Genomic DNA, 12140 nt, shown 5'->3' with positions numbered 1-12140 from the left:
TCCTTCCCAGGGGAAGCAGCATGCAGAGAGGACAGTGGGTGAAGCCTGCTTTAAGATCTTAAGAAAGGGAGCCAGAGAGATAGAATGGAGGTAGGGCATTTGTCTTGCATGCAGAAGGACGATGGTTAGAATCCCGACATCCCATATGGTCCCCTGAGCCTGCCAGGAGAGATTTCTGAGCGTAGAGCCAGTAGTAAACCCTGAGCACTGCTGGGTGTGACCCCCCCAAAAAGGCAAAAAAAAAAACCCAAAACAAATAAAAGATTTTAAGAAAGGTGTTGGAGGGCTAAGGCCACCTGTGCCAGATGTCTGTTTGAGGACAACTTTCATGCATATGAGGAATTGCTGCTGGTTGCAGAGACAGCCAGATCACAGGTGATTGCTCTCTAATCTGCATGGCTGCTCTTACCCAGAGAGCCCTTTCTTTGGCATATTTGTAGGGGATAATGTCAAGAATTGATATATATATATATACCTATCTATCTATCTATCAATCAACACATTTATGTGTTTATTACACTGAAGAGAGGTGCTGCAGGTAACTAGTGAGCAGAAGAGCCTAAGCATATTACCCTGTCCAAGACAGACTTTTTCCTCCTAACCAAGAATTCTCTAGTCCCAAATATCAACCAGAGTGAGGAACATTGCTGTATTACTTAAATTTGCACACTTTCACAAGCATCCCCAGAAAGCCACCAGGGCAGAGGAACGGCTTCTCCCCCGTTGCTGCTCCTCCAGAAGTCACTGTGAACCAGAAATCTCTTTAGTCAGGAAGACGTTGCATTATATACCTATTAGGAAGATTAAAGAACAAATACCATTTTAACCTCCTGGAAATTGATTACCATGAGGAATAATGCGACATTTTAACTATAAGTATAAATGAAAGTGCTAATTACTTAAAGTAAATGGGACCCAAGTTCCCATGAATAAAAAAAATAAAATTGGTTAATAGAGTATGACCAGAGAGAATAATACATGCAGCTTTTGTGGAGAAATTAAAGGGCATGTTGTGAATTGATATTAAGGAAATTGCACAAAAAATTATCCTTAAAGTATCATGATTCTGGAGAAACAATCTCTGGTGCATAATATATCACACTCAAGGGTGCGCGCTCTCTCTCTCTTTCTCTCTGTCTCTGTCTGTCTGTCTGTCTGTCTGTCTGTCTGTCTGTCTCTCTCTCTCTCTCTCTCTCTCTCTCTCTCTCTCTGTGACTTCTTTCACCTTGAATAACCCAGAAGCTGATGCCTTGGAGATTTTCTTTTGGAATGGTAAGGTAGCTCATGCTCTACATTTATTTTCATTTAGAACAAACCTGGATTTTATTGCCAGAAGTTTGCTATCTCCATAACAGGAATGAATTTTGAACTTCATCTAGCTTTACTCATTTTGAGGGCACAAACTATATTCAAAAAAAGCAGAGTAGCTCACTTCATTTTAAAGTATGTGGGATAGGAGATGGGGCATATCACAGAAGGTTGGGCATTTGCCTTACACACAGCTAGCCTGGGTTCCATCCCTAGCATTCCATATGGCACCCTGAGCACTTCCAGGAGGAATTCCTGAGTGTGAAGCCAGGATTAATCTCAGAGTATTGCCTGGTGTGACCTCAAACTAATCAACAAAAAAGGGGGTTGGATAAAGTGCAGTGGTAGAGCTGCCTCACAAGTGTGAGGCCTGGGTCCCATCACTGGTACTGCACATGTGTTTCTAGACCTTTATCTAGATCTAAATAAATAAGCCAGTATAAACAGGACTCCCTGAAAGGTTTTTAAATTGATTAAAAATAAAATCATATATATGTTTTTGGGTAACTTTAGCAGTTCCCAGGGTTTACTACTGGCTCTACACTCAAGAAATCATGCCTGGCAGACTTGGGGGACCATACAATCAGATTTTTAAGTCACAAAGAAATGTTGTTCAAAGGGGATTTGAGGTTAAACCTCTTCTGAAGAAAAGCATCTTTTTCTCAATGTAGAAAGCATCTCTGTAGTTCATCTCCATACTCACCCCACCCCTTTTTTAACCTGAGGTATGACCGCACTGTACTATTTCTTTTTAAACTTTTGTTTGGAGGGAAGGGTAAGCCAGATGCAATCTGAGTCTTCTACATATAGAACAAATGCCAGTCCTGTGAGTGTCTCCCTAGAGGTCCAGTAGTGTGTGATTTTGGAGAAATTTCCCATCTTTTCAAATATATATATTGCCACAGAATGCTCACTACCAAAGTACAACACTCTTTCCAAACACTAGCCCACTGGATTCTCTGTGCTCTGTTCTCTGCTTCCAAACTTTGGTTTAATAATTTGTCCTCTTTACATCTTTTAATTTATTATTACTGTTATTATTCTTAGTTCCGGGGCCATAATCACTCCGTTTACTCCTGAATCTGTGACCAGGCTAGGATAACTGTGGTACTTATGGTACCTAATTCACTGCAGGGGATTGAATTGGAGTCATCTGTATGTAAAACAAGCACATTACCTGCTGTATTCTTTCTTCAGCTCCACAACTCGTTTTTTATATGTAATTTGAGTCTAGTCCAGTATTATGCAGGATAATAGTTTAATAAAAGCATTATTTAACCTCATTTGAAAAGTTGGAGAGCTCCATGAGTTATTTTTAAGAGTATAAAACAGGATCGTAAATCCTCTATTATTAAGAGATGTTCCTTAACACTTACTTTGGGTGATATGAAAGGTAAGAAGCTCAAAGTACCTGATGCAAGAAAAATAGGTAGCTTTATCCATTGCTACCTACGCTCACAGTGCTATGTTATTGTCAACATGACAGTGGGACAGCATCCATGTGTCTTGTTGGACAGTAAGCGGCTAAGGACTTGTGTTCACAAACCAGATTACTAGAGTTCACATTCCTGTCTAGTATGACCTCAGTTTGCACGACTTTGTTGTGCCTCAGTTTCCCAAAAGGAAACAACAATGACTATTACATCTACTTGAAATGGGTTTGTCTCAAGGATTCAGTGGGCTAATACGAAGACTTGAAGAGAAAAGGACTAGAGTTCTGATATTCAAGAAGGTTGGTGGTGACTTCGACTTGGGAGTGGGAAGGATTGGGGAGCAAGGAAATCCTTTCCTCACAAGAGGGTGTTAAGCCCCTCGTCCGTCTCATCTTTGCTTCACCGTGTCTCCTGTTTAGAGCTGAAATTCGGAGCTCAGAAGTCATAGTCCTCAAGGTGCCATATTAAGCGCATCTGCTACCACCACCTGGGCCGCCAAAGGACAGCTGTGGGACGTTTCCCAATAGGGGAGGGCGGTGGCTCGACGTTCTCGCTTGCAGAGATGGCCAAGGCCCTCGAAAAGAGGCCAGCTCTCCACCGGATCTTATTTCTGCACAAAGATTCCTCAGTGTCGAGGGTCGGGAGTGAGCTGAACCAGTCCAGAACCCAGACGCTGGGAAACCAGACAGCGATTAGTCCCCAGAACCGGAAGTAGGGAGGGAGCAGGCCTAGACGACAAATGGGAGGAGCCAATGCCTCTGGCCCCGCCCCCACAGCTCGCCTTCCGGAATCCGCTGCTCAAAGCTCCGCCTCTTCGGAGTGTTCACGACTTTGCCGTAAAGAAGAATTTCACTCCCCCTTCCTTCTTTACGCCAGACCGTAATTCACGCCTCCAACATGGCGGCCCCCATGTAGTAGCCTCCCATGGTTTCTACCCAAGGCAGCAGGGAAGTGCTGAGCTGAGACTGCTGTGCGTCTAGCCCGAGCGACAGAAAACTGCAGTCCAAAGCCATTTCTGGTCACAGTTCCAGAAAAAACCCTGAGAGTCAGGCAGGAGTCATCGCTCCCTTTTTAGTTCCTGCAAGTTGCTCCAGATAGCCCCACCAGGTAGCTGACACTTGTCAGATTCAAACCATGAGCTCTCGGCTTCTGCTGAAGCGTTTGCCGCGCAATCCCGGAGCGTCGGGTGCCCTGGATCGCTTACGGTGGTCTCGGTTCCTCGATATAATCTCCTCTTTGGGGTCCCGGCGTGGGCAGTCCTCCGGGTCCCCTACCCACTGGAATCAAGTGGTCTCAGAGGCGGAGAAGATTGTGGGGTATCCCACGTCCTTCATGAGCCTCCGCTGCTTGTTAAGCGACGAGCTCAGCAACATCGCTATGCAGGTGCGGAAGCTGGTGGGAACTCAGCACCCTCTGCTTACCACAGCCAGGTGAGCTCCCCCAGAGCCCCACCCCAGCTCACTTGCACCCCCTTGACTTTCTCTGACTCTTGCCTCTGGCGACTCATCCTGGCCTGGACCAGACTGGCCTTCTGGTTGACCTCTTTATCTTCCTTTCCTTGGCCCTTCTAGACAATTGTTGCTTTCTCTTTCCAGCCTTACTCTACTCACCTTGACATTTCTTCTCCATTTCTCCTCAGAACTGAATAGTGTATTTCTTGAGATATGATTTTACGCTTCTTTGCTCTTTTGCTTAACTATTTATGTCATCGTAACTAATGGAGAGTCAAGTAGGGATGTGAATTTTACTAAGCAACTTTACAAAAATTATCTTTTAGAGTGGGAGATTTACCCCCCCCCCCCGGGTCTATACTATTCACGAAATTCTTTATGAGAAAATGGGATTGGAGGTAGATAGTTGAAGTAGTAATTTATTTATCTGGGCAGTAGTCGTTGTCCTCTTGGAATGTTTGGCATTTAATCTTGAAATAACCTGCCATTAGGATTTTAAGGATAACTTTCATTTCCACTTTAAAAAGTCTTTAATATGGGGCCGTGGCAGGTGGTGGCGGCTGGAGGTAAGGTGCCTGCCTTGCCTGCGCTAGCCTAGGATGGACCGCGGTTCGATCCCCCGGCGTCCCATATGGTCTCCCAAGAAGCCAGGAGCAACTTCTGAGCGCATAGCCAGGAGTAACCCCTGAGCGTCACAGGGTGTGGCCCAAAAACCAAAAAAAAAAAAAAAAAGTCTTTAATATTTGCAAATTATTTCAAGTATTCTAAAAGTTAAAAGAATAAAACCAGACAGCATGGAGGTAAAGTGTTTGCCTTGCATGCAGAAGGACGGCGGTTTGAATCCCAGCATCCCATATGTCCCTCGAGCCTGCCAGGAGTGATTTCTGAGTGTAGAGTCAGGAGTAAACCCTGAGTGCTGCCGGTGTGACCCAAAAACCAAAAGGAAAAAAAAAAGAATAAAACCAAACAGAAACATTTATATTCCTTTGATCAGATTATCTGCTAATGGATATTTGCACTTGTGTCCATGTGATTATATATACTGTGCAAATATATCACATGTTTATGTAAAATGTACATGCACATCTTTCCCCTGAACATCTTCCCCTCATACATTGTAGCCTTATACCTTTTAATACTACATGGTGGAAGTGGGAGAGATAACACAGTATGTAAGGTGCTTGCGTTGCACATGACCCACCTGAGTTCAATCCCCTGCACTGCATATTGTTCCCTGAAAACCGCCAGGAGTGGTTCCTGAGTGCAGTGCAGAGCCAGGAGTAATCCTTGAGCATCGGTCTGTGGCCAAAAAACCAAAAACAAGTAAAAATTTGCTACATAGTTCTTTTTTTTTCCTTTTTTTTTTTTTTTTTTTTTGGTTTTTGGGTCATACCCGGCTGCACTCAGGGGTTACTCCTGGCTCTATACTCAGGAATCAGTCCTGGCAGGCTCAGGGGACCATATGGGATGCTGGGATTCGAACCACTGAAGTTCTGCATGCAAGGCCAACACCTTACCTCCATGCTATCTCTCCGGCCCCTACACTGTTATTTCTAAGTGTCAAGGAAAAAGCAAATCTTTCCGTAACTGCTTTCCAGTATTAAATTTAGGCACATATTATAATGATATAATCATTTTATTTAATCTACCATTAGTATTCCAGTTATGCTCATTGACCTGATAGTGCCCTTGATGGGGTTCTTTTCTCTCCAATTCAGGATTCAGGCGAGTCCCAGAATATCACTTTTAATTTTATGTTTCCTTAATCTTCAGTTGGAATCATTTCCATAACTCTTTGCTTTTGTAACTAGAGAAGTAGTTCTCTGCTGTGACTGTTGCTGTGTACAGTCATGTGACTACAAGTGGACATGTTGCTGGCATTTAGGCTATTAGGCCATGGAAGGTTTGAACATGAAACAATGCCCAGGACTGCCCTCTAGAGTCATGATTGTGTGCCTTAAAATATCAGTAGTATTAAGTGGAGAAATGTTGGACAAAATTCCTTTTTTTTTTTTTTTTTGGTTTTTGGGTCACACCCGGCGGTGCTCAGGAGTTACTCCTGGCTGTCTGCTCAGAAATAGCTCCTGGCAGGCATGGGGGACCATATGGGACACCGGGATTCGAACCAGCCACCTTTGGTCCTGGATCGGCTGCTTGCAAGGCAAACGCCACTGTGCTATCTCTCCGGGCCATTCCTTTTTTTTTTTTTTTTTAAATAAAAGAGAATTAAGTTTTTACTTTGAAGTACAGTTTTACAGGCAATTAAAAAGATTGCATATAGATTTGATATACAATTGGAAGTATTGATATAGACACCCATATCCTTTACACAAGGATTTCTTCTACAAGAAATTCCACAAGAAACACAAGTTTCTAACACAAGAAATTACACAGTAGTAATATCTAGAGTTCAATATCACAAACAGAATATTAACATTGATGCAGTCAAGATAGGAGCACTTCTGTTAGGAAGGCATCCTCCAAGTTGCCTTTTTATAGCTTATGCTTTCCATGTCCACTTCTTTCCTTTAACATTTTTATGAGAGGCGTGGTTAGAGAGGTAATACAGTGTGTAGACTGCTTGCATTGCATGATGGCTGACCCATGTTTGATGCTAGCCCCTAATATGCTCCTCTAAATCCACTGAAGTGATCCCTGAGTACAGAGGTGGGAGCAAATTCTGAGCACAGCTAGGTCAAGTCCCCAAACAAAAAAACACAAACATACATTTTTTTTGAGTCACCTATTATTTTTTTACTATAAAAGTTACCAAATAGCAGTAGTAACGTCCAGTTAATTTCTTGGGCTTTCCCAGTTATCAAGCATTCATATCAAGCATGAGACTTATTCTGTAGTTGCGATAATAGATTCTAGATGATATATCTAGATGACAAATTCTAGATGTTAGAGATCTTAGATAATACATGCATAAAACATATACACAGTGTACACATGTTTGTTTTTTATAGTACCAAGCAAACAACATTTGCTTTATAGTACCAGGGACTTCAGATATGTAGAGCTAGTGCTCTGCTACTAACCTACATCTCCAGACCACACCTGTTTTAAAGCGTAATATGAAATTAATGAACTTAAACACCTCACTTAAAAACTTGTAACTTTATTACCCTGTTGAAGTGGACTTTTGTACTTCCATTCACCCTTTTATTTCTCATTATACTGGATTTTTAGGGATACGTGAGTATCCCTGAAAATGTTAAAATTTGGGACCAGGGGAGTATTACAGCCTTTAGAAGGCTTGCTTTGTGCATAACAGATCTGGGTTCAATCCCTGGCAACCTATATTGTCCCATGACCCCTCTAAGAGTAATCCCTGAACACAGAGAGCCAGGAATAAGTCCTGAGCACAGTCGGATATGATCCCCCAAAAAAAAAACAGAATAAATATAATTGTATGTGCTCATTTAAAAAACATAATTAAAATGTGCTCTTTTAAAAATGTATAGATATAGTAGTTTATATAGATGTATAAGTATGTAGTATAGATCTATAAGTATATAAATATATAGAGATATAGTCTATTGTGACTTTAATATTTATAATATTTATCCATTAGTGTTTAAATTATGAATATTTAAAAACATTATTAGGTGTTTATGTATATATAAAATTCTCTTGTATTTATATGCTATAGTTTTCTTTCAATTAGCATTTGGGTTATTGTATTTTTGGGTGTTATGAGAATGCAGCTATATACATGCTTTTATATGCTTCTTGGTGTGCATATTTGAGAGAAAAGTCATAGAAAAGTACATGTTCAGCTCTACTAGAAAATACCAAGTTGTACCAATACTCTTCATGAGCAGTGTCTCTATATCCAGAAGTCCACACTAATAGTTTTCACAACACTTATGCTATGAGTTTTTTTTTTTAATTTTGCTGATCATATAATGGTGCTCTCTGTATGTATATGCACAATGGTAGTGTTAATGCTATGAATTTATATTATTGCATGCATTATAATGTAGCTTTTGTAGTACTGCTTTGAAAAGAAAAGGGCAGAAATAGTCTTTTTCTTAATTTTAATTGGGGTAGCTTTGGTTTATAAAGCAATATAAGTTTTAGAGTTGCAGTTACATTTATCTTCAAAGAAATTTTTTGACTATACCATGCTCATTATCAAAGTCCACTACAGTCGATTGGGACATCCTCTTCCATTTTAGAGCATCACAGGGAGTCTGGAGATCACTTTACAGGAAATGAAAGTCTGTGAGACAAATAGCTCTGAAACTGGAGCCAGAGAGATAGTACTGGAGGCAAGGTACTTTTCTTGTATGTGGCTCATCCAGGTTTCATCTTCAGCACCTCCATATTTCCTGAACTGCCTGGAGTACAGAGCTAGCAGTAAGTTCTGAAGTTCTGAGCACAGCCAGATGGGAATAAAAAAAGGAATAAAAAAGAACCCAAAATGATTCTGAAACTGATTGTAGCCTATCCTTGTTTCATACAACAGTGAAAGAATTGGGGAAGAACAAAATGTTTCAGTAAAGTTTGTGGTAATATATGAAATTTTTTTTTATAAGAAGGCTAATCTGTATAGGTTTTTTTTGTTGTTGTTGTTTTTTGTTTTGTTTTGTTGTTGTTTTTTTTGTTTTTTTGGCCATACCTAGTGATGCTCAGAAATAGCTCCTGGCTTTGGAGGACCATATGGGACACTGGGGATTGAACGCAGGCCCGTCCTGGGACAGCCGCGTGCAAGGCTATTGCTCCAGCTCCTAATCTGTATATAGTTTTATACATTTACCTTGCTAGTGTGTTGCAAATTATTTAAACTATTTTAAAGTACAGGCAGCCAATGGGCAAAGAGACTTTGGGGGTTCATATATGTGTGTATTCACACATATACATTATACATACACATACATTCACATATATATACACATGTATATTTGTATATTGGACCACCATTAGTAGTACATAGGGGTTACCCCTGTCTTACATGTCATATATATGTCTATATGACGAGGTGACCATATAGTGCCTGAAAATAGCAGAAGAATAAAGTAAATCACAATATTCATTATCAGATCTTTCTTTAACCCATCCCATCAGGAATAAGCAGGTGTCTAGAACTCTGTAGTAGTTTATTTAATTCAGAAATGAACAAAAATTATAATCTATTTGATGGTAATAAGTTTGTTATGATAAGTTACCAGTCACAGTGGAACAATTTAGTCATTTTTTATGCTTTTTCTGTTTTCTAAGATTTCTCTACTGTAAGCTTCAATTAGATAAAGATTCCAAAATTAATTTAGTTTGTTGAAGCTTATGGAGAAATGTAAAGAAGTCTAAAATAGGAATAGTTAGACATTGTATTGAATACAAATGTATTTGCAGATATCTCACTTAAGAAAGTTAATAATGGGCCAGAGAGATAGCACAGTAGTAGGGCATTTGCCTTACATGCAGCCAATCCAGGACCAATGGTGGTTCGAATCCTGGCATCCAATATGGTCCCTGGAACATGCCAGGAGCAATTTCTTTTTTTTTTTTTTTTTTTTTTTTGGTTTTTGGGCCACACCTGTTTCACGCTCAGGGGTTACTCCTGGGTATGTGCTCAGAAATCGCCCCTGGCTTGGGGGGACCATATGGGACGCCGGGGACCGAACCACGGTTCGTCCTATGCTAGCGCTTGCAAGGCAGACACCTTATCTCTAGCGCCACCTTCCCGGCCCCGCCAGGAGTGATTTCTGAGCTGAGAGCCAGGAGTAACTCCTGAATGCCACTGGGTGTGACCCAAAAACCAAAAAAAAAAAAAAAAAAAGAAAGTTAATGATATGTCAGTTATAGTGGAAATGTGTTAACTTTATAGTTAAGAAATACTAAAGTTGCTTGGGAAGGGAGTAGGTGAACTGTCATGAGGAAATTGGAGTATTGTTTAAGATTGACTGCATAGAAATTACATGGATAGTACTTTAGGAATTATAGTATATTATTATTTTCTTTTATAATTCTTTATTCCCCTGATTCTTCCCTAAGCTGTCCTACCACTGCTCGGTATAGGGAGGACCATCACAGCAAGGATAAATAGTGCATATAGCTAAAATAAGCAGTGTGAATGGAACTAGAATAACCAAAACTATGTTGGCAGGAGATGGATGGGATGGGGAAAAATGCCTTATATACTTTATCAATCAAGATGGGGTTGTACTGGCAGAATATGCAGAGGTTATTGAACAGAAAAGTCATAAATAGATCATCTTCAACAGAATATTCTCAGTTGATTTTTTTTTAATTGTGAGACACACCTAACTATTGGGCAGCTTGCAGTACCAGGGATAAGAACCTAAAATCATCAGCATGCAGTGTGTGTTCTCTGACACTTGAGAGACCTCCCTGATTTCCACTTGAATTTTGGCAGAGGTGCAGGATCTGTTCAGTCAGTGAGAGTAGTCTTTTCAATAAGTGGTGCTGGAAAGTTTGGCAAAAAAAAAAAAAAAAAAAAAAAATATATATATATATATATATATATATAGAGAGAGAGAGAGAGAGAGAGAGACAAGAATGTGAGCTTTAACTTAATCCTCACAGCATATTTAAAACATTTATGTGGCTCATTGTGAAATTAACATATAGTTAATTTTAATGTGAACCATAAACCATAACACTTCTAGAAGAAAACATAGAACATCTCCAAGACTTAGGGACTGACAATACTTAGATCTGACACCAAGAGCCTAATTTAGGAAAACAGAACAGCAACAATTGAACTTTATCAACATAAACTTTATCAAGATAAACTTTGTTCTGCCTTCTTTATCAAGATGATAAACTTTGTTCTAACTTTTTTAAGAGGATGAAATAATTAGTTACAGAATAGTAGAAAGTATTTGCAAATCACATATATGAAAGTGAACTTCAATTCAGAATATGTTAAGAATTCTATAAATCTATAAACGTTGATAAAATAATGATCTGGTTAGAAAAGGGGAAAAGGGAAAGTGTAATGATGTTAGATAATCCTACAAAAGATGTTCAATGTTATTAGTAGTCAGAATAATATGTTACAACCATAGTCAAATAGTTTTATATGCTTGTTAGGAAAGCTAAAATAAAAGATTCTGGCAACATAGAGCTCTGTTGAAGATGCTGTGTTCTCATATATGCTAATTGGAATATGATTATTATATGCCACTTTGAAAACAGTTTTCAGTTCCTTTTAAAATTAAACATATATATGTATATATATACCTTAATACTCAACAACTATACTCCTGAGCATTTGTCTAGAGGCAAAAATGTACCTGAATATGTATGGAAACTTTATTTGTAATAACCAAAGGCAGGAAACAACAATCCAGATGTCATTAAAATGTCATGGTTGATGGTTGAAAATGTTTGGTGTATCTGTATAATGAAATGCTACTCGTAATGAAATGATCTATGCACTTGGTGAATAGCAAAAGAATTATACTGAAAGAAAAACAGGTAATTTTATTTATCAAAAAATTAAATATTAGGTTGCCTTACAATTTAGCAATTCACTTATTTGTACATACCCAAAAGAATTATAAGCAAGACTCCAAAGAGAGACACTTGTTTATTCTTATTCATAGTAGTATTATATTTTACCACATAATCATCATCATATAATCACTGCACCTTGTTTTTTTTTTTTTGTTATTTTTTTTTTTTTAGTAATGCTGCCCAATTTTTTTTAAATAAAGCTTTGCATAGCTGTCATAGTCTGCTTTTTCCCCCAAAATAATATTTGGCATTAAAATTGGTGATAATTATGTAGCAAAATGTGGTATTCATGATAGTTAAGAGTTAAAAGCAATTCAAATATCCATAGTAGATCAATGGATAAACAAAATGTGTTTTATGTATATAATAGTATATAGTATATTATTATTTTTTGGGCCACATCTGGTGATGCTCTGGGGTTACTCCTGGCTATGTGCTCAGAAATTGCTCCTGGCTGGGA

The 12140-nt window shown here is 39.1% G+C and overlaps 1 protein-coding gene across 1 annotated transcript in view; it reads left to right on the top strand.

Annotated features, from left to right (window-relative positions):
• Positions 1-3740: 3740 nt before the first annotated feature.
• PDSS2 (decaprenyl diphosphate synthase subunit 2) overlaps positions 3741-12140 on the top strand; it is a 298925-nt gene continuing 290525 nt past the window's right edge. The window contains exon 1 of the mRNA XM_049771201.1: positions 3741-4171. Coding sequence (XP_049627158.1) covers positions 3876-4171 — 296 coding nt within the window. The 5' untranslated portion in view covers positions 3741-3875. The remainder of the gene's footprint in view (positions 4172-12140) is intronic.

This window comes from Suncus etruscus, chromosome 4 (assembly GCF_024139225.1).
Source record: "Suncus etruscus isolate mSunEtr1 chromosome 4, mSunEtr1.pri.cur, whole genome shotgun sequence".
Taxonomy (NCBI): Eukaryota; Metazoa; Chordata; class Mammalia; order Eulipotyphla; family Soricidae; genus Suncus; species Suncus etruscus.
This window is presented reverse-complemented; position numbering and strand designations above follow the sequence as displayed.